The sequence below is a fragment of the Mus caroli genome, unplaced genomic scaffold, assembly GCF_978045245.1.
Source record: "Mus caroli unplaced genomic scaffold, Mus_caroli_1 scaffold_3, whole genome shotgun sequence".
Classification (NCBI taxonomy): Eukaryota; Metazoa; Chordata; class Mammalia; order Rodentia; family Muridae; genus Mus; species Mus caroli.
In genome coordinates, this window is record NW_028227258.1 from 52,304,212 (window position 1) to 52,324,920 (window position 20,709).

General features: G+C 40.9%; 1 protein-coding gene across 1 annotated transcript in view; it reads left to right on the forward strand.

Annotated features, from left to right (window-relative positions):
* Ahcyl1 (adenosylhomocysteinase like 1) overlaps positions 1 to 20,455 on the forward strand; it is a 33,947-nt gene extending 13,492 nt beyond the window's left edge. Inside the window, 16 exon segments of the mRNA XM_085835580.1 lie at positions 5,618 to 5,729; positions 8,290 to 8,433; positions 9,345 to 9,445; positions 9,955 to 10,057; positions 11,396 to 11,490; positions 12,307 to 12,413; positions 13,230 to 13,346; positions 13,595 to 13,658; positions 14,370 to 14,458; positions 14,834 to 14,904; positions 15,239 to 15,333; positions 15,418 to 15,516; positions 15,873 to 15,941; positions 16,362 to 16,440; positions 18,460 to 18,464; positions 18,466 to 20,455. Coding sequence (XP_085691706.1) covers positions 5,618 to 5,729; positions 8,290 to 8,433; positions 9,345 to 9,445; positions 9,955 to 10,057; positions 11,396 to 11,490; positions 12,307 to 12,413; positions 13,230 to 13,346; positions 13,595 to 13,658; positions 14,370 to 14,458; positions 14,834 to 14,904; positions 15,239 to 15,333; positions 15,418 to 15,516; positions 15,873 to 15,941; positions 16,362 to 16,440; positions 18,460 to 18,464; positions 18,466 to 18,564 — 1,449 coding nt within the window. The 3' untranslated portion in view covers positions 18,565 to 20,455.
* The last annotated feature ends 254 nt before the right edge of the window (positions 20,456 to 20,709 follow it).

The following is a 20,709-nucleotide window of genomic DNA, read 5'->3' on the forward strand; positions in this document are numbered from 1 at the left end:
TGGCTCAATGCTGGTACCTAAGAAATATGCTACCCATAATTTCTAAACAGCAGAATTCTGAGCACAATATGCACAGAAGGCAATGGGACAGAATATGTGTATTTTTAAATGCCTCGGAAAACCAAAAGAGGGATACTGGGCCCTCAGATAATCTCAGAGGTTAGAAAGATGGGTCCTTCCGTGCGCACCTAAGGTTTGCTTTCTTAATGATTTGTTTTCCTAGTGCTTGCTTACCTTTGTGTCTAGTTCTTCACCCTTAGGAGAAAACCTTCCTGAGGAAATGCAAAGCTGTTAGATAGGTATGTGAAATAACAAAGTTAATAAGATGTCTGGCCTAACCTCTAATTTTTGGAGGACCCACATTAAACAATATGGCATAGATGCAAGACATCGTGTCTACTAAACTATTTAAAAAGCTGCTTTAAAATAGCACCTTAAACTGGCCTGAAATTTAATTGGGTTTTAAAGATACAACAAATAGACTTCAGTGTTTGTGTGTGTTATGGTAGCTAGCGTGTTCCTAAAGGAATGGTGAAAGTTCACAGCAAAGCCATCTGTTACGATTACATAGAGAGTTGAAGTACATACACAGATTTTGAGAGAGAGCTTTAGTTCTTGCATCGATCTTTCATAGGATGAAGTACTTAGTGCTAAGCAAATATGTTGACTAAAAGAATAATGCACGTTGTATATTGTCCTGATCATTGTCAGTTATCCATAGGGTCATAGTAGTGTTCTAGTAGGTTTTAATTTTAATTTCCTCTAATTGGATAGAGAGAAGGTAAATTTGAATTAGATATGGGAAGAGGGGGGCAGCTGAGCTATAGTGTGTGTAGATCATATATTTTCAGAAGTAAACTCAACTTTTGGTAGTAAAAAGTATTAAGATCAATTAAACAGGGCTGGTGAGATGGCTCAGTGGGTAAGAGCACCGGACTGCTCTTCCAGAGGTCCAGAGTTCAAATCCCAGCAACCACATGGTGGCTCACAACCATCCGTAACGAGATCTGGCGCCCTCTTCTGGAGCGTCTGAGGACATAAATAAATAAAATCTTAAAAAAAATTAAAAAAAAAAAAAGATCAATTAAACAAATAATTACAGTTATTTTTCTTTTGAAGTTTATAACGTTTTTGGGTTGGCTGCGTTCCCTTTGTCTTGGTAAGTACTGTACCATCTTGTAGATCACTCTGTCATTACATCAACCATAATGAACCTAAATTATTAGGTCAAGCTTTTTCTAATGAGCCTCAGTGTTACAGAGAACTCAGTCCAACCATCATAAGTTGTACTTTAAAATAGCACACTATACTGATATGTACTATACTGGCCTTCAAATGCAGCAAGTAGACATTGTTTGGATGTGCTCGTTGGAAAATGGTCGATGTAGCCTATCCTTCCTCAGATATGCTGTTAATCTGAGAGTGGAGCCAAGTGGTACTTGGGGTACTTTGTCTATGTTTCCTTCTTTCTTCCTTGTACTTACTACCTTATGCTAAAGCACCCCAGTGAAAACCTAATGGTTGGAGGTATTCATAACAATAAGAAGTAATACAAACCATGCTTTTGCAATTGTCTTTGGGTTTTCTTTTATCCAAATGACCATATTTTTCCACTTAACTACACTGAATTTAACCCAAACAGAAAGCTGCTATTAGATCTGGTTTCACTAGAAACCAGAAGTTGATTTTGGCAGCAGTATCCTTATTTACAGCATAAAGGTGAACAGCATGCAAAGATTCTTTCCACCAAGGGAGGAACAGCTGCTAGCTGGAAAGAACCTGTAGAGTTAGACTCCTGGGGGAAACTGGCAGAGCCATGGCATTCTGAAGCAGCTGTTGTGAGACGAGGCTCTGCGGCTTATAGTTCAGGGTAGCAGAGAAGACAAGGATATCATGCATCTATGTGCTGCTGGACCACCTTATAGACAGCTATCCACTATGCCAGTACTTGAGTTAACACTGCCTACTTCAAATGTGGACAAGATCTATTATTTGAGAGATGGGGTGTTAGGAGCACTGCACATAGTAGTAAGGTACTTGCCATAGCCTACTATTTTTAGATGGGAAAGATTTTGCTAAGCTTTAGACCGCTGATAAGCTTTATTAATACAAGGAGAGATTATGTCTGTTAATCTCCAGTTGCTGAAGAAATATTTCTAACTTGCTACAACTGCTTCTCTATGTTTTTTATCTAAAAATCTGCAAGTGTTACTGAAGTGCCTTCCCCCACCTCACTGCAACGTAGGTGGTATCTGGAATCATGCCCAGAACCTTTTGGAAAAAAAAAAAGAAGAAGAAGAAGAAGAAGGAGGAGGAGGAGGAGGAGGAGGAGGAGGAGGGGAGGAGGAGGAGAGGGAATCTAACAGCCAGGAGAAGGGAGCACTTCCGAACAGGCTGCCCATGCCAGCAGCAGGGAGCCCTGTGGAGGAAGTGCTGCCTCTGGAGCTGTTACGAGCCACTAAGAAGCTCTTGACTATATTTTTTTCACTACCAAAGTATCTGCATATTAGGTTGAAATTGGTCATCTCTCCTTGATTTACATCTTGCCTATTGAAGAAGTAGTGAACATGTAATTGGAAATCCTATTTAGAAGGATTTAGGTTTTTGTTTGCTTTTCTTTTTGAAATGCAGCTATGCATTTGAAGTACTTAAAGTTAGAGTTTTAACATTTAAAGTAAAATATCTTGGACTTCATGATGATATTTGTTAATCATAGTCTGAAATGATATATGTGGCTCAGCTTGGGTTGTGATTGTCACTTGTCTTTGAAGCTTGACTTAATATTGTACGAGAAAGGAGTTTTAAAGGTTTACTTATTCTGCAGATGTTTATTAAATACCTTCCTGCATGTGTGAGGCCCTGACCTGCTCTGGGGGTATGTAGTTCTTCTTTATGTCTTCAGTGTCTGTTTTCAGACTTAATAAAACAGGCTCTCCCTTTCTGTGTCAGAGTTGCCTGAAGAAGAACTTCCACAGTTAGATGGTGAACCGAGATGAGTTGTAAACACGCAGGTTTCTGTCTCTGGTCTGCTATTTGATTCTGTCCTCTGCGCTTGTGCTTAGTGGGAACCATGCTGAATAGGAAGTTCAGTACAAGCCAGTGTCCCCTTGTTTGCTACTTTATGACTGTAGAGTCCTACCAGTTCTGTTTTTCATTTGTTCATTCTAACTGCCGATTGATTCCAGAGCTACAAACCAAAGCTTGGTTCTTAGGCTGGAGTGCCACCCCAGCAGAGAATGTATGTGTTGGGAGAGGAGGATTGTGCAGCTGTAGCCAATGTAGAGTCTACTTTTTAAAATGTATCATTTTGTGTATATGGATGATTTGCCTGTCTGCATGTATGTGCACAGCATGAGTTCAGTACCTTCAAAGGCCAGAGAAGGGAGTCGGGTCTTCTTAGGCTCGAGTTATAGACAGTTGTGAGCTGCCATATTTGGGGCTGGGGATAGAACTCAGGTACTCTGGGAAAGCATCCAGTGCTTTTAACCACTGAACTATTACCCCAGTTCCTGGTTTACTCATTCTAGCTTGAAAGTGTTGATGACTGGGCCATTTGTATTACGCAGAAAAACTTTTCACCTATGATAGTATACAGTTCCATTGATACTATTTGCTAACAATATAATTTAATAGTTTCTCCATAGGAACCTTTTCAGAGCTCTGAGTCTGAATCCAGGTTCTCAATTTATACTCTTTTTCAGGAATGTGGGTTTTATCTCAAATTTTGTAGAAAGAGGTCATCAGAATTCATGTGAGAGTTCAAGAGGAAAGGTTTAAGCCAGTGATTCTCAACCTGTGCATTGAGACCCATTTGCCAAACTTCTGTCTCCAAAATTACTTACATAACGAATACAATTTTATGTTTGGGAGTCACCACAAATGAGGAACTATATTATAGGGTCTAGAAAGTAGGAAGGTTCAGAACCACTGGTTTAAGCCATATAATTCCATATTTTTTTTTTTTTTGTTTTGTTTTGTTTTTTCGAGACAGGGTTTCTCTGTATAGCCCTGGCTGTCCTGGAACTCACTTTGTAGACCAGGCTGACCTCGAACTCAGAAATCCGCCTGCCTCTGCCTCCCAAGTGCTGGGATTAAAGGCGTGCGCCACCACGCCCGGCAATTCCATATTTTTACATATTACTCTGTTTACAAATAATACTGATTACAAACTATTTTCAATTTATTAAAGCCAGTGGTCCAAGTATTCTACCATGTAGACATGGTGACACATACATATAGCCCTAACACTCAAGTTCTAATGGACTGATACAGGAGAAGGAGAATTGTGAGTTCTGAGCTAGTCTAGGTCTTTTTTTTTTTTTTTTTTTTAAGATTTATTTATTTATTATATGTAAGTACATTGTAGCTGTCCTCAGATACTCCAGAAGAGGGCATCAGATTTCGTTACGGATGTGGTTGCTGGGATTTGAACTCAGGACTTTTGGAAGAGCAGTCGGCGCTTTTTACCACTGAGCCATCTCGCCAGCCCCTAGCTTAGGTCTTTTAAAAGATCTTGTCATTAAAAAATATATATTCTGCAAATATAAAACTGCAAATACCTAGTTCTAATTTATTCTACCTACAAAGACCTTTAAAACTTGTCAAATTTTCTTCTTTTAGAATGTAATTAATGGAGAATTTGGTGCTCATTTTAAAACTTCTGTTCATCCGTACACTCTGATTTTTAAAAATTTTACGGGTGCTACAGAACTCTAGGGATAATACATTGGTTTTATAAATTAGAGACAACATAGCTGGCTGTAATGTGTTTAGCGATTGCTAGACATACCATTCAAAAGCAAAGTCATAACCAGATTCAGAGGAAGAATATGCTACGGGAGAACCAGGTGTGAGATCATATCTGTTTCTGATAGAATTGGGTGAAAGGATAAAGAGTTTAGTGTTAGTGTGTAAAAGCAAGATAAAAGAGAAGGGAGAAAATTTAGTAAGAGATAAAAGAGAAGGGAGAAAATTTAGTAAAATTGGATAGTTACTAAAATAAATGGCTTTTCAAGAATTGTCTTCTACCCCCCCTCCCCCCAGCCTAGGTCTTCCTAAAATAACTGGAAAGAGACAGTAGTTTTTTTTGGTTTTGTTTGTTTGTTTTTTAAGATTTATTTTATTTATATGAGTACATTGTCTCTGTCTTCAGACATACCAGAAGGGCATATCAGATTCTATTACAGATAGTTGTGAGCCACCATATGGTTATTGGGAATTGAACTCAGGACCTCTGGGAGAGCAGTGAGTGCTCTTAACTGCTGAGCCAGCCCAAGACAATAGTTGTAACAGAGTTCAGAAAGCAGCGTCTTCCCTGCCCTTCAGATGAGAGTTACTGCCACAGTAAGAACCACATGGTGATGCTGAATTTTAGAAAAATTAGTGTATGGCTTTGGAAAAGGAAAAGTTTTGGTATAGCAAGATGGTTCCAAGGGTGAAGATGCCTGCCTCCAAGGCTGACAACTAAGTTCTATCTCCAGGACTCATGTGGTAAAGAGAGAGCAGACTCCCACAGTTTGCCCTCTGACTTCTGTGTGCCTTGGTACCTGCACATGATAAATAAGATCCATACAGTTCCTGTGTACTAAGTTTTCAGCTTCTTACCTTTCTCTTGTAGCAAATCCAGTTTGCTGATGACATGCAAGAGTTCACCAAATTCCCTACTAAGACTGGCCGGAGATCTTTGTCTCGTTCCATCTCACAATCCTCCACAGACAGCTACAGTTCAGGTAGGTGTGACTTTCATGTCCCCTCTGTGTCCCGTCTTATTCACTGGTGCTCTTCACTAATACTTAGAATGTGAGAATCATTCCCAGCAAGACTTGTAGCTGAGGATGCTTTTGTTAAGATGTTCTTTCCCAGGCTGTTTTCTGTGTGGTCTGTGACCATTGCCTAGTTAGTGGCACTGGGGAGTTCCTGTATCCACATTTGCAAGGGGGAAGAATCAGTGGTATTTTTGCTTTCAGAACTGGCATGTAAAAAGAAATGTACTTTTAAACATAAGTTATTTGCATAAAACATACCCTTCCACCCATGTTTTTCTTTTTGTTGCTAAAACAGCTTGAATTATGACAATAAAATTTGTATTTTTGTCTCCTTTTATTTATAAGATTACCCTTTATGTTAACATGCCTTTCCCTGTTAATTTCTGGAATGGGAAGATATAAACTATTGTAATGTGACTCCAGCTGTTTCCCTCCCCTCCTGTCTTAACCATCTGTAGTAAGTCAAGTCTTTGTTCTGGTTAAATTGTGCCTATCTCAGCCACAGAGAAGGTAGTAAGAAATAACTAGAAAGGCTGTTTAGAGGCTGAGATGACTCAGTAAAGTCCTTACTCTGCAGGCATAAGGACCTGAGTTCTGGCCACTTAAAAAGCTGGGTGGGCAACCAAAGAATACACATGGAGGGACCCATGGCACTGGCTGCATATGTGGCAGAGGATGGCTTTGTTGGACATCAGTGGGAGGAGAGGCCCTTGGGCCTGAGGGCGTTCAATGCCCCAGTGTAGGGGAGTGCCAGGGTGGGAAGACAGGAGTGGATGGGTGGGTTGGGGGGATGGGATAGGGTGTTTCCGAAGGGGAGACCTGGAAAGGGGAAAACATTTGAAATGCAAATAAAGAAAATAGCCAATTAAATAATAATGATAAAAAGAAAAATAAAAGCTAGGTGGGGAGGGGGGATACATTCTTGCAATCCCAGTACTGGGAAAACAAGCAGATTTCTAGATTAACTGGCTGACCAGCTGCCTGTCCTAACCTAATCAGTGAGCTCCCGGTCTGGGGATGACCTGTGGCACCTGAGGTGAACTGAGGTTGGCCTCTCTGACTTCCCTGTGTGCAGACACAGTCACAGAAGCTTCTGAGTCTTAGAAAGGGAACTGAGGAAAACATTTAGAGAGGACTAAACAACTTCATCATTCAACAGAAGAGATAGTTAAAGAGGAAAGGCTATAATGTTAATGAGGATTGGAATGACAAGCCCTTCACTGTTTCTTACCAGTATTATTTGCATGTTTTTATTAAATTTCAAGGGCTGGTTGTGAGGTTTAAGGAATGTAAAAAAAAATTATCAAAGAAAATTGTATCTCTTCTCTGACAATGATAATCCAACCAGTATAGGCAGGATAGGCAAACAAGAACAAATGAAGGTAAGCAGGGTAAACTGAAATAAACGGTTATATAGATTCTGTGGAGCTGAAGCATGCAAGAAACAGTCCCAAATAAGATGGCTAACAGAAATGAAAAGCTATCTGAAGCGACAAACTAAATGAGAGTGGGATGAACAGAGCACTTAGAGGTAAACAGAGAGGGGATTTCATGTGGGAAGATTGAGCTTTGCAAGGAAAACAGATGGAGGAAGTGAAGTTCTCAGAGGTCTTGATGGTCATCTTACAGAAACCCATTAGAACGTGTAAAGCCTAGACTGGAGCTGACTTGTTAGCGTGGAGAAGATGGTCTTTCCTAGTGTGTGTTGACTGTACTTCTGTCTTTTGGGAGGACAGTCAATAAGAGAGCCTTAGTGCAGTGACCAGGGACACATCCAGTTCAGAGAGGAAAAAAGAGACTGGAGAAGTAATGCATGACTGTAGAGCCAACTGCATATTCATCTGAAGAATGGATTTAAATTTTACATGCTTTTTATCTCAGTTTATCTTCTTGACAGATTTTTTCCCCCATAGCTGTGAGAAAGATCTGGTTGTTTTCTGTCTTTTTCTGTATTCCTTGAGCACAACCTGGTATAAAATCCCTTAGGAATTGCTCTTACCTGTATTTATTTTCTTTATAATAGTGGTTCTCAGGAGCAGTACTTGGGAACCTGTTGGAAATGCCACCTTGAGTACCTCCCAAGACCTGCCAAATGCTAACTTTGCCAGGAACCTAGCAATCTATACTTCAACAAGCAGATCATTCTGATAGGTGTGTAAGCTGAGAACCAGTGGTCTATAGAAATGGCATTCCTTATCACTGTTACTCCATTCTTACAGTCCAGAGGAGCCAAGTAACTGTAATGGAGGATCACCACAGGTGGTACAGGATTAGGCTTCATACTTCTCTGTCACACACACTGCTGGCAAAGTATCCTAGGGTGAGTGAGTGAAAAAGCTGCAGTGCTAAGCATACAGTTTCATTCACACCAGCTCTTAGAGCCTGGAGGAACAGAACTGATGACGTAAAAGGGACCTGCAATTAAAAGTGTTCGCTTCACTTAAATCACAGTCCCCTGGGGACTGTACTCAGTGGAGTTTGGGCCATTGAGGTTTTTCTCTCCCTGTTTCTTTGCTGTCTCTAGCTGCATCCTATACAGATAGCTCTGATGATGAGGTTTCCCCCCGAGAGAAGCAGCAAACCAACTCGAAGGGCAGCAGCAATTTCTGTGTGAAGAACATCAAGCAGGCAGAGTTTGGACGCCGGGAGATTGAGATTGCAGAGCAAGGTAAAGGAGGAAGTGAGCCGAGGGCCAGAAGCACCTTTGCACTGCTTATCAGGACCTGGACAATTTAAGTGTCCTGGAAAAGAGTTTCTCACACTTTGGATAAACACTTCTCTCTATATGGAAACTGAGCCTTAGGATTCTTGGGTGTGTTTTGTTTTGTTTTCTTTCTTTCTTTTTTTTCCTGTTCCCAGTGTATGGTAATTACAGAGTGGTTTCTGTTCTCCTCATCATGACACCATACTCACAGGTCTACAGTGCATAGTCAGCAAGTGTTGGATCATAACATAGTGGTTAGTTGTGTGGGATATTTTTCTAGCTGCCAATACCAGAGACCCAGATTTCCCAGAAGCAGGTGATATGATAGGTTTCTCACCTAAGGTTGTGGTAGCCTGGGGTCTCATTAAGTCCTAGACTCCCTCAGCTGGAACGGAATACAGTGACTGACAGTCAACTGCATCTTAATTTCTCTCTTCCTCTACACTACTCCAAGGGTCTCTGCTCTTCTGTGTTTTGGTTTTTTTCATGTTGAAGTTGTGTTTCATACTCCTATCTTGACAGGCTCAGGTAAGATAATAGAGAAAAATAGAAATGTCTTCCACTGAGTTCAAAGTCATCCCTCCTGGACTGATGAAGACATATGGAAGTCTGTTCATTTTGGCCAGTTTTGAAAGTTTAATTCTTTCTCTGCTCAGGCCTTTGTATGTATAAAGCAGAAGCAAGACCCGCCAATTGTACTTACATCATAACCTCCAGTTACTCCATTGGTGAAACATCTAGTCATGAGGGAAATATGTTTGACATTTTCTACCCCATTTCCCCGTGGGTCAGCAGACCTAACACTGCTCGTGGCTGGGCAGGAGCGAATGGTGTTGGTAGTGTGGACCTGGCTCAGATCCTCTGTTCTTCCACAGACATGTCTGCTCTGATTTCACTCAGGAAACGTGCTCAGGGAGAGAAGCCTTTGGCTGGTGCTAAAATAGTGGGCTGTACACACATCACGGCCCAGACAGCGGTGAGTTTGTTGGAAGAAAATAGAGGGACTTGACATATGGGGAAGAAAACTTTTTATTAAAATAAACATGCCATCCCAGGCAGTGGTGGCAAATAAACATGCCATCCCAGGCAGTGGTGGCAAAGGAGCGGACGGATCTCTGTGAGTTGGATGGAGGGCAGCCTGATCTACAGAGTGAGTTTGAGTCCAGCCAGGACTACACAGAGAAACTGTCTTAAAAACCGTAGACAGGCAGACAGATGAATGAACATGCCTTTTCTTCCTACCTATCTGACCCGGGGGGTGTAAAATGATTGCTATAAAAATGTTTAAAGACTTTTAGGAACATGTCTTTCAGGCCTAGATAAGTAACTGTGCCACACAGTTACTTTTGTGTGACTTGTACCTTTGTGTGCTTCTCTAGTGCCGGGTCAGCTCTGTGATGTTAGAGATACTGTCCTCTGGTTGACATTTGTCCCTTGCTCCTGGGTAGCCCCACTTTCTTCACTCATCTTTCCGTACATCCATAGGTATTAATTGAGACCCTTTGTGCCCTGGGAGCTCAGTGCCGTTGGTCTGCCTGCAACATCTATTCAACTCAGAATGAAGTAGCTGCAGCACTGGCTGAGGCTGGTGAGTTCCATTTTTTTTCTACCAACTTTGCCTCAAGTAATTAAATAAAACACAACAGAATTGTCATTATACCTTGTATATCTGGGGTCTATAAATTTGGGCAGTCTTAAAACAACAGAGCCTGGATATAAAGCTTAATGGTGGAGTAATTCCCTGACATGCAGCGCAACAGTGAATTCGATCCCCATTATCATGACGGGGTGAAGAGAACATGAAGAAATATATACTAAAACCGAGGTATACTTTAAAACAAAAACCACAAACACCTAAGGAAATACTCAATTCTAATGTTAAATGAATGAAGGAAGAATAGTAAATGTGAGCTCAGCTGGCCTCTTCTCCCCAAAAGTCTTAATCAATTTTGAGAGAACACTGTAAGTAGTGTCTTTTATATTGATAGTTAATGGATTATTTGGCATTTTGTAGTATACTAAAATGTATGTGCTATAAGTTTTAATTAAAAATAAAATAATTTTTATTGTCAAAATGTTCAAAAGCACATCACCTTGAAGTTGGTCTGAGGACCTTACACCTTCTAGGATCTTGAGAAAGTTACAGAATAGACTTTGTTTAATTCATTTCTAGTAGCTGTTTATTGTAGAAGATTTAAGAAATTAAAAAAAAAAAAAAGATTTGACAAGCTTCTCTTTATACATTGGTAAACCAAATTTTAGTATATACACATTTTTTTATAACTGAAACATTCCATTTTGAGAAGGAATTTATCATGTCACTGAAAAGTGACCACATCGCCGGGCGGTGGTGGCGCACGCCTTTAATCCCAGCACTTGGGAGGCAGAGGCAGGTGGATTTCTGAGTTTGAGGCCAACCTGGTCTACAGAGTGAGTTCCAGGACAGCCAGGGCTACACAGAGAAACCCTGTCTCGAAAAACCAACAAAACAAAACAAAAGTGACCACATCATTCATTCATATGGCCACATGATTTTACTTATTCATTTTCCTAGAATCGGATGTTTAAATTATTCTGCGACATGTGTTGGTGTCTAGAGTGTCTAGTGTTGGTGTTCCTAGAGTGCTCTAGCAACTTTGTTTTTACATACTTCACTTTGCCTCCTTAAGATGCAGCATAGAGTATAAAATTGACCTAAAAGACAGCAATATTTTATGACTCCCAAGATATTTTTTAATACAGAAATCTCCTAATTTCTTAACTGAAGTAATTTCTGAACTAAAAAGTACTATTTTGACTTTTATTCTTTAAGTTTTCCCTCTTCGGAATTGTTTCTTTTCCCTTTCATTCTTCATATGGATCTCAGAAGTTGGTACTGATGTGTGCATGAGAAGCAACATTAACTGATGCATTTCTGTCTCCGTAGGAGTCGCAGTGTTTGCGTGGAAGGGCGAGTCCGAAGATGATTTCTGGTGGTGCATTGACCGCTGTGTCAACATGGATGGGTGGCAGGCTAACATGGTAATCATTCACGTCCACTCCATAGTTTTACTGTGGATTTATTTCCTTTTCTCCCTTAAAGCATGGTTCCCTAAATATATTTCTTTGTGTTTGGTCTTATTACTGGCTATATTGCTAAAGTGTTCATAACACAATACCTACTCGGTATGGATCTAAGATGCACAAGGCCCTGGATTCAATATCCAGCACCAATAAGAAAGAAAGGAAGGCAAGAAAGGAAGGATGGAAAGAAAAGAAAAGGAAAGAAAAGAAATGAAAGCAAGGTCTGAGAAGTGAATAGGAAGGTGGGGGAAGGGTAAGCTGAGATGGACACATGGCTCAAACACAGCAGAATAAATAGAAGGAAATGATGTGGTCCCTCTTTGGAGTAGGAGTCTTATTTCTTTTCTTCCCACTCCACTTCTCCTTTTGCATTCAAAGGAGCCATCTATTTCAACTAGACTGAAAATGAGCCCATGATTTGTAATACTTATTTACTGTAGCTGGGCATGACTCATACCTATAAGCCCAGCATTTGAGAGGCTGAAACAGGAGTCCTTGAGCTCAGGAATTTTAGACTAGCCTGAGCTACATAGTAAGTTCCAGTCTCAAAAAAGAGCTTTCCACTGTAGCCTAGAACTCATTTAGGATTTCTTTTAACCATTTTACACCAACAGATTTAACTATATTTTTACTGTCTAAGCCTATTCTGCAGAGCGTTAAGAAGTGCTCTTTCAAAATATCCAGGGCTCTCTCACTAGTGTAGAAAATGGGCTCAAAGTTCCCCCTAGCTCTAGCAGCCTGAATGCCCATAGAAGTCTTCTGGCTGTTCTGTAGATCCTGGATGATGGGGGAGACTTAACCCACTGGGTTTATAAGAAGTATCCAAACGTGTTTAAGAAGATCCGAGGCATTGTGGAAGAGAGCGTGACTGGTGTTCACAGGTAACAGATTCTGGAGTAGCTGCCCCTTGTGTCCTTGCCTCATCAAATTCTTCTGGTCTCTCCTAGACTTTAGGGCTGTGTTTCAGACTTAAAATAACCAAGTGGGAGTATCTTCGTTAGATAAAACCGAGTTTTTACTTTTGCAAAATCAAAGTGACCATAAAAGGAATTTTGAAGGAATTTTTTTTAATTCTAATTGACATGTTTTTATCTCTCCCATTTGCTCCACTGAGTAATTAATTAACAGTTATTTGGGGGTAAGGGTGTAGAGAGGAGTGTGTCTTGGAAAACTTGTGTTCAATGTTGTATTATAATTTTTATATTTTAAATATGGAGGGAAAAGTCTATTGAAAAACTACAGGTGATGCAACAAAAAGTAAAACTGGAGATACACTCCTGGCCTGGAGGAAGTAACTAACTACATGGTATCTAGGACTATTGCAGTGTATGTGGTTGCTCTCACAGACACAGTAAACCACATCAGAACCGTTGTCGTCTTTGTTTACCTGAAGTAGACATGAGTATTTAAAGTCAGAACAATGCTGCCCTAAGGTTATAATGCTCCCTTTGCAGAAGAGCAGTAAATTACTTCAACTGAAAAGTTTTTTATTTTTCTTTCAAAATTAAAGGATAAAATAGAAGGAAATGAGTTGAGGAAGGATGACAAGAGAATAGTCACGTTTCCAAAGAACTTCTGGGCATAAATAAGACTAAGGAGGGCAGCATGGAACTTGAAGAGACAGGAGCAGACTTGCTATTTATTGTTTATAACCTAACTAGTTGTGTGTTTGTTTTGTGGCTTCTTCTCCCTTTTAGGCTGTATCAGCTCTCCAAAGCTGGGAAGCTCTGTGTTCCAGCCATGAATGTCAATGATTCTGTTACCAAACAGAAGTTTGATAACCTGTACTGCTGCCGAGAATCCATTTTGGATGGGTATGTTGAAATGTCTACCTTCAGACTTGCAGGGACTAGTAGTGGGATTTGTTTGATGTATCAGTTTGGTACCTATAGCTTGCCCTTGTAGTCTCCCTCCTTTACATGTTATTAAAAGAGCCCACTTCACACTGATCTCAGCCAGCTTTCCATTGAATTTCTCCTGGGCACTGGCCTACACTTGAATTTGGTACAAAGGGACTGAGTTGTAAATGATGTTTGAGATGAGCCCTTGTCTGTTTCCACAGCCTGAAGAGGACCACGGATGTGATGTTTGGTGGGAAACAGGTGGTGGTGTGTGGCTATGGTGAGGTAAATAGTTGGGCCCATATCTCTGTCTTATTAGAAGGCTTTAGAGAAACATGGGATGGAGACTAGGAACACTGATGAATGTTTTTCCATGCTGTGCTTGAAAACAGTGGGAAAGTCCTTTTCATAATTGTGAGTTAAAGGCATAGTGTACTGAATTTTCATATTTTATCAGTTTTGTCTTATTGATTGATGTCAGCATTACTGCCTCCCACTTAAAGCCTTTTATGAAATAAAAGTTAAGTGAATAAATAACATTTTATCCCCATCTTATGGCTTGCATTGTAATGTAGAAACGAAGTGACATCATAGTCGAGTATCTTTAAACTGGACTAGGTCCTAGGAAGTTTCATTGTCTTCGGCAGTGGTCCACTGAAGTTCTTGGGCTGCTAGGTATTGAGTTGACACATTGGAAGTGAGTTTTGCCAGGTTTTTATGGAATAAATCAGTTGTTCTTGTTTGAACTTGTTTTCATAATGGTAACAATTATCCAGAGCCTCCCTCTCCCCACCTCTTGTTGTGACTTGTCTGCTAAATTATCTCTAATTGAGGTTTGCAGCCTAGTTTGGGTTCCTTTCTGCTCCAGCTGGGGCTGAAGTGTTCACTGGATGATGCTGATTTAAAGAGGCTAATTCCTATCTCCTCAATAGCTTGTCTGCCCCAATGATCGTATCTTCTTAGATCTGGCAACTTGGGCTTTCCTATATTCTGCAGGTAGGAAAGGGCTGCTGTGCTGCTCTCAAGGCCCTTGGAGCAATTGTCTACATCACAGAAATTGACCCCATCTGTGCTCTGCAGGCCTGGTAAGGACAGAGCGCTGGTACCACTCTTAGGCTTGAAGTCCACGCCTTGTATTTCTGAGAGCCGGTGGCTGATGACTCACTTTACTGTTTGTGTAGAAGTCTCCTGGGGAAGAGTAAGATGCTTTGCTCCCTTCACTCGAAGCCATTTATGGGGCCTCTTGGCATTTTCTCTTCTGTGTAGACTCGTGGGGACCGGCAGAAGCCAGTCTGTAGTTCACTATAGCTCATCATTTACCATTTCTGGGATGGAGTATTAGCTTTTTCTTCAGAAGGGGATTTTGTTGTCTAGTTTTGTGGCCATTTCAGAATGTTTTGTCAACGTGAGCCACACAGCACACTTTGCTTTGCTTATAGTGTTGCTTTCTTTTCTTCCAGCATGGATGGATTCAGGGTGGTGAAGCTGAATGAAGTCATCCGGCAGGTGGATGTTGTAATAACTTGCACAGGTGAGTATCAGTGCTTTGCTGCATGGAGAACAGTGCTAACTCTCAGGTTAAATCTCAGAAGTGACACAGAAGGTAAGACCTGTGCTCAGTGTTAGCCTTAGAGTGAGTTCTCAGAACTTTTAGCATTTTCCAAAAGAGCTTTTTACCATGGTGATTTTTCATATTAGTCAATCTTAAGGCCAAATAATTGAGCTCAAGCATTTTCTGCACACATCTTTCTACAGTGTGCTCGAGCTCTTTAATGGTTAGCAAGCACCTCCATGTTCCTGCTGGAAACAGTGGCTGTTCTTGTTGCTCAGGGTCTCTTTCTTCAGCCACTCTCCTTTACTTTTAGGAAATAAGAATGTAGTGACTCGGGAGCACTTGGACCGAATGAAAAATAGTTGCATTGTGTGCAATATGGGCCATTCCAACACGGAGATCGACGTGGTAAGACTGCTCTCCACTACAGCCAGGCCGTCCTCTGCATTTATTTCACTAGAGCCACAACCAGCTGTCTGTTCTTCCTTCCAGACCAGCCTCCGCACTCCAGAACTAACATGGGAGCGTGTACGTTCTCAGGTGGACCATGTCATCTGGCCTGATGGCAAACGGGTCGTCCTTCTAGCAGAGGTAACGCTCACGGCCGACTGCAGGCGTGTGCTAGATGCACAGAGTAAGGAAGGGGAAGCAGTGCAGATAGTAGTTCTGTGCTCTGGTAAATTCTGTCTTTGGATAAAGATGTGTTTTCCCAATTGTCTATCCCCTGAAAGAGCAGCACACCAAGAAAACCTCCTTTTTGCTAAGTGCATGCACTGTTTTCAGCCCTTAGCCAGTTTCAGCCTTCCACTGATTTGTAAAGAGGATAAAGCCTACAGTCCTGATCTGAGTGGAGGGCAAAGAGCTATAAAGTCTTTCCTGTCTGCTTGACGTTGGTGCCATTAGAACCGGGGAAAGGCAGTGGCTCAACCTGTCTTTTCTCTTCCCAGGGCCGTTTACTTAATTTGAGCTGCTCCACAGTTCCTACCTTTGTTCTTTCCATCACGGCTACAACACAGGTATGTGGCAAGATGCCTGGTTTTCCTCCACTGAGAAGGAAATGTGGGCGCACACAGATAAGGGCTCTGATAAGTGTACTGTCTGTTCTTACTGACCTATTACCTTTTCTATGGCCTAAGTTACTAAAGTTCACATTGTTCCTTTGAAGAGGTATTTGTGATTGTGTGTCTGTGCAGCAATCTGCACAGCTGAAATTATAGTGTTCCACCTTAGTTATATTTAGTTTGTTGTTTTGTTAGAAACTAAACAAAAATATCACTTTCTCTTATATCATCTAGCCTTTATCTCAGGGCAGAGCCTTGGGTGCACTCAGATGACCGATCATGGTCATGCTTATCCTAAAGTACTTTTAAATCTAGTTTTATTTTATGTCCTTGACTAAGAAGTGCTTGGTTCTCCTGCTCTCTGTCCCACCTTAGGCATTGGCACTGATAGAGCTTTATAACGCCCCGGAGGGACGCTACAAACAGGATGTGTACTTGCTTCCTAAGAAGATGGGTGAGTGAGAACTGAAGCCTGCACTGACCCTAGTTGGCTGCATGGTTTTATAAAAATGACTTTCCTAAAGCACTAGCTGTAGAGTTAGGCTTCTGAGTATTCTTCTAGTGCCGGGCCTCAGGGACATTCTGTGAACACCATGAGCCTTCGTTTTTGTGAGAAGTAATGTAAGAATAGTACTATGTAGTTTCCAGAATTGTAGAAAGAATCCAAGCTAAGGAAGGAAGATGTTCTTATTCTCAAGTCCCTTCCAGAGCTTGCCAGACTTCCCAGTGCAGCTAAGTACAGCTTAGACCAAAGTGAGAGAGACAGAAACAAGTGGTATTATCCATCTAATGTCTTGATTGGCAAATCACCTCCACCCAACCTCTGTGCTTCATGTGACCACTTACACTTTGCTCATGTGGCATAAGCCTGTCTTGTCCTTTGCCTTTCTACACACTGGCACTCACCCCATACTTAAGCCAGTCACATGCCTGACTTTACACTAAAAAAACAGCTTGCATATTGGAGATGTTGTTAGTTAAGAGCACTTGCTACTTTTGCAGAGGACCCAGCCCAGGCTCAGGTCCCAGCAGCCATTTAGTGTCTCACAACCATTTTGTACTGGGTAAGGGACTCAGTGTCTTTTTCTAGGCTCAATGATCACCAGGCACAGATGTGGTCCAAATATATACATACACATAAATTTTTCTTAACTTATTTTATATTGCTTTTGGATATTTTGTTGTTGTTGTCATGTATTTTTTATGTGTATGGGTGTTTTGCCTACATGTGTATGTGCCCACAGGCATGCCTGTTGCCTGTCAAAGTCAGAAGAGGGTATCAAAATGCCTGGAACTGCATTTATAGATGGGTGCCGCCACATGGGTGCTGGAAATCAAACCTGAGTCTTCTAAAAGAACAGACAGTGCTTTTAACTGCTGAGTCATGTCGCTACTGTGTAGTGTTTTGTTGTTGTTGTTGTTGTAAGAAATTATAGTCATAAAAGTTAGGGAACAATATTAAATATGTACCTTAGGAATCCATCAGTCTAAGATATGTGGCTTTAGGAACCCTATCCTAAATACATGTCAGTGACAGGAGGCTCTTTTAAGCCTATTAGATTTATTTTTATGGTTCATGATTTGACGATAGCTTAATATAGCTAAAGAGGTTGCCACAGGAATCTGGGTGTAGTATATGACATGGTTACCCATGTAACTACTCAAGCGAAGCTAAAATCTGAGGGGAAAGTACAAGACACCCATTCGCCAACCTGGTACATGACCCTCTGTTTGCCTAGTATATATGCTTAAAAGAAATAATTTGCCAGAAATACAGCTTTGAAAGCTTTCTCAATTAAGCAGATATTTCAAGCTGTGACTTCTTTCAGGATTGTTCCGTTCCTCTTCTGTTCCTGAATAGTTTTTTTTTTTTTGGGGGGGGGGGGGGGCTGTACCCTAAAGGCATGTCTGACAAGCCTACTGCCCTTACCACTTTCCTCTTCCCAGATGAATATGTTGCCAGCTTGCACCTACCATCATTTGATGCCCACCTGACAGAACTGACAGATGACCAAGCAAAGTATCTGGGACTCAACAAAAATGGGCCATTCAAACCTAATTATTACAGGTAACTTGAAAGAAAGCAATGAAAAGTTCTTCTCCAATGTTAGACCAACCAGTTTAGCCAGGTTTCTTCAGTAAAGATAAGTGTCATGTCTGATATTTACGAGTATAAGGTCACCACAGCAGGTTAGCAGGGCAATGACTAGGTTGTTCAATATTGAATGCTTGCCTAGTATAGTGAGGTTCAGTCCCCAGCTCTACAGAAAACCAAATTAACAAGGTAGTCAGAGAAAATGTGTATCTACCAATAAATGTAAAGAACTAAGTATCTTAAGGTTTTAGAGAAGGTGAGCCTCACCTCAGAAGGAACCCACGAAAGAATCCCCCAGTGTGGGCTGGGGGGGAAGCTTGGGAAGATGCTGTTGGTGATCTCAGAAGGCATGTTTACATGTCTGTCTTTCTCTTTCAGATACTAAATGGACATAGTACAGTGACCAGTCCACATGAACCACGCAACTCTAATAGAGTATTTTTTAAGATAACTTTTATTTTCTTCTTATTACTTTCCTTTTGATTTTTTTTTTTTCTATCATTTCATTGTTGTTTTCTCATCTCATCATTTGAGTTTTGCAGACCACACAGGAACTTGCTCCATAGCTCTTTAGGTGAAACTGAGGTCAAAGGTTTCTCACCCAAGTCACTAAAAGGGGTTAACTCTGCTGCCCAGAAAGTTGATTCTTTAACCATTTCTGGGAACTTTGATCGTATTTAGTTACCTTATTAACAGAAAATGCTAAGACATCTTCTATGTGGAACAATCTACAGTGTCTAAATTGCCTTAAAAGAGCCGGTTCCTAGCTGCTGGAACTAGTGCTCTTTCACTTCTTCAGAGGAGCCAGGATGGTACTTCCCAGCCAGGTAGGTTAGATGTAGGTGGTGCATGTCAGCTTCCCGTAGACACTCTAAGCCCTGTTTCCTGTGTAAGGTGGCATGTCTGGCAGAGATGTGTTGCTTGTTCAACTCAGTAGGTTCACTTGGGTTTGTAGTCCAGCCTTCCACCAGTCTCTCTCATTGTTCTAGTTTTAACTAAACTGCATTCTAGCAAGTTGAATTTTGTCCCTTAGCATTTATTTCTGTTTTATTTCTTTTAATTAAGGAAAAAAATTATTGTTAACCCTGAGGAACAGCTCAGGTTGTTAGTTACCAACATCTCTTTTGAACCTTTGAAGCAAAGAGTGAAGAGTTGAGGCTAGAAAAATACTAGTCTCAGACTCTGATGTTTCCAGCTCATAGTTTATAGCATTAGTGAACTGGAGCCATAAGCAAAATTTCTCAGCTCTGCCTCACGCAGCTTATGCTGACGGCTGATTTCTTGAGCCATTACTCAGTATAAAACACTGAGCCCTATCTTTAGGGTTTATCCTTTAAGAGCAAACTTGTGGGCAGCTGTGCTTCTGCAACCTAAACTATTTGAAGGGAAGTCTGTATAGATGGAAGAAAGAATGATAAATTGGACCAAGGTGAAACAAATATAACTATGTAATCTGTTCAGAACTGTAGACCTTGTCTGGCGTTAGTTTTATAGACATGGTGCCACTTTTGATTGACACTTGCCACAAAAATAGAAAATAAAAATTATAAACTGAGATCTTAAAGAGGACTTGGAGAAAGTACATCCTGATTTATGATCTAAGAGAATTCCAAGAGGCCCTCTAAAAATCAGAGAGTTATTCCCAGGCCACGCACCTGCTTGCCAATATCTCTGCATGGTCAAATGAGCTTCATGCTCACAAGCTTTAAGTATATAACTATCCAGGATTTTAAGTCCTCAACGTGTTCTAGCTTGTGATCCTTCAAAGATGGGTTATGTGTAATGATAGGTACTAGAAATGTTTACTTCTCTCTTTCCACTGATCAGAGAAACAGGCATTAAAAACAGAATACAAGAACGGAAAGCTTTTACCCTGCACCTTCCTTGCAGGGAACAATTATCTTGCCAAAACGTCTTTCCCTTTCATCTCCCATTTCTCTGTACCCAGTCCCTTCCTGCTCCTTGCCAATGTGATCATGCTTTCTTCTCTATAGATGCTAACATTTGAAGACCCCTTTCCTAGGGCACTTAACCATCCAGTCAGACCATCACATTCAGTAGGGACTTATCTTGGCTAACAGCAGTGTATCCATCTAGTCAGCTCTACTAAGGGAAGGGGCCAAGTTACTGCTGCCCTCTAATCTGCCCTCTGGTCCTATATCTATTACTGTGTCCATAGGAATAATAGGTAAGGGCTAGTCTCTGTCAAGCCATGTAACAAAGGACACTGCAAAATGTCTGGCATCAGAGGGAACATTTGGAGACCAACTTGGGAGGAAAATATTCATTTTGTATTGAATGATTTTTAATGAATGCAATATTAATCCTTGCAGATGAGCAATAATCATTAAAATCAATTAAAAATGATAAGACATTTAGTAGTCTTGTGTCTTTTTTGGTTAAATAGCAAAACTTGATTAGACCCTGTTTCCTAGAATGAGACATGCTGTTTGAAGACAAGATCTGTCGTACATAAGCTGGCCTCAGACTTCTTGAATCAAGTCATCCTGACTCAATCTTCCAAGTAGCTGGAACTATAGCATTAAACCAGTGTACCCTACTATCATTAATTAATACCTTAAGTTGTTATGATATGGATATTGAATATCCTAAAATCTGATGTCACTG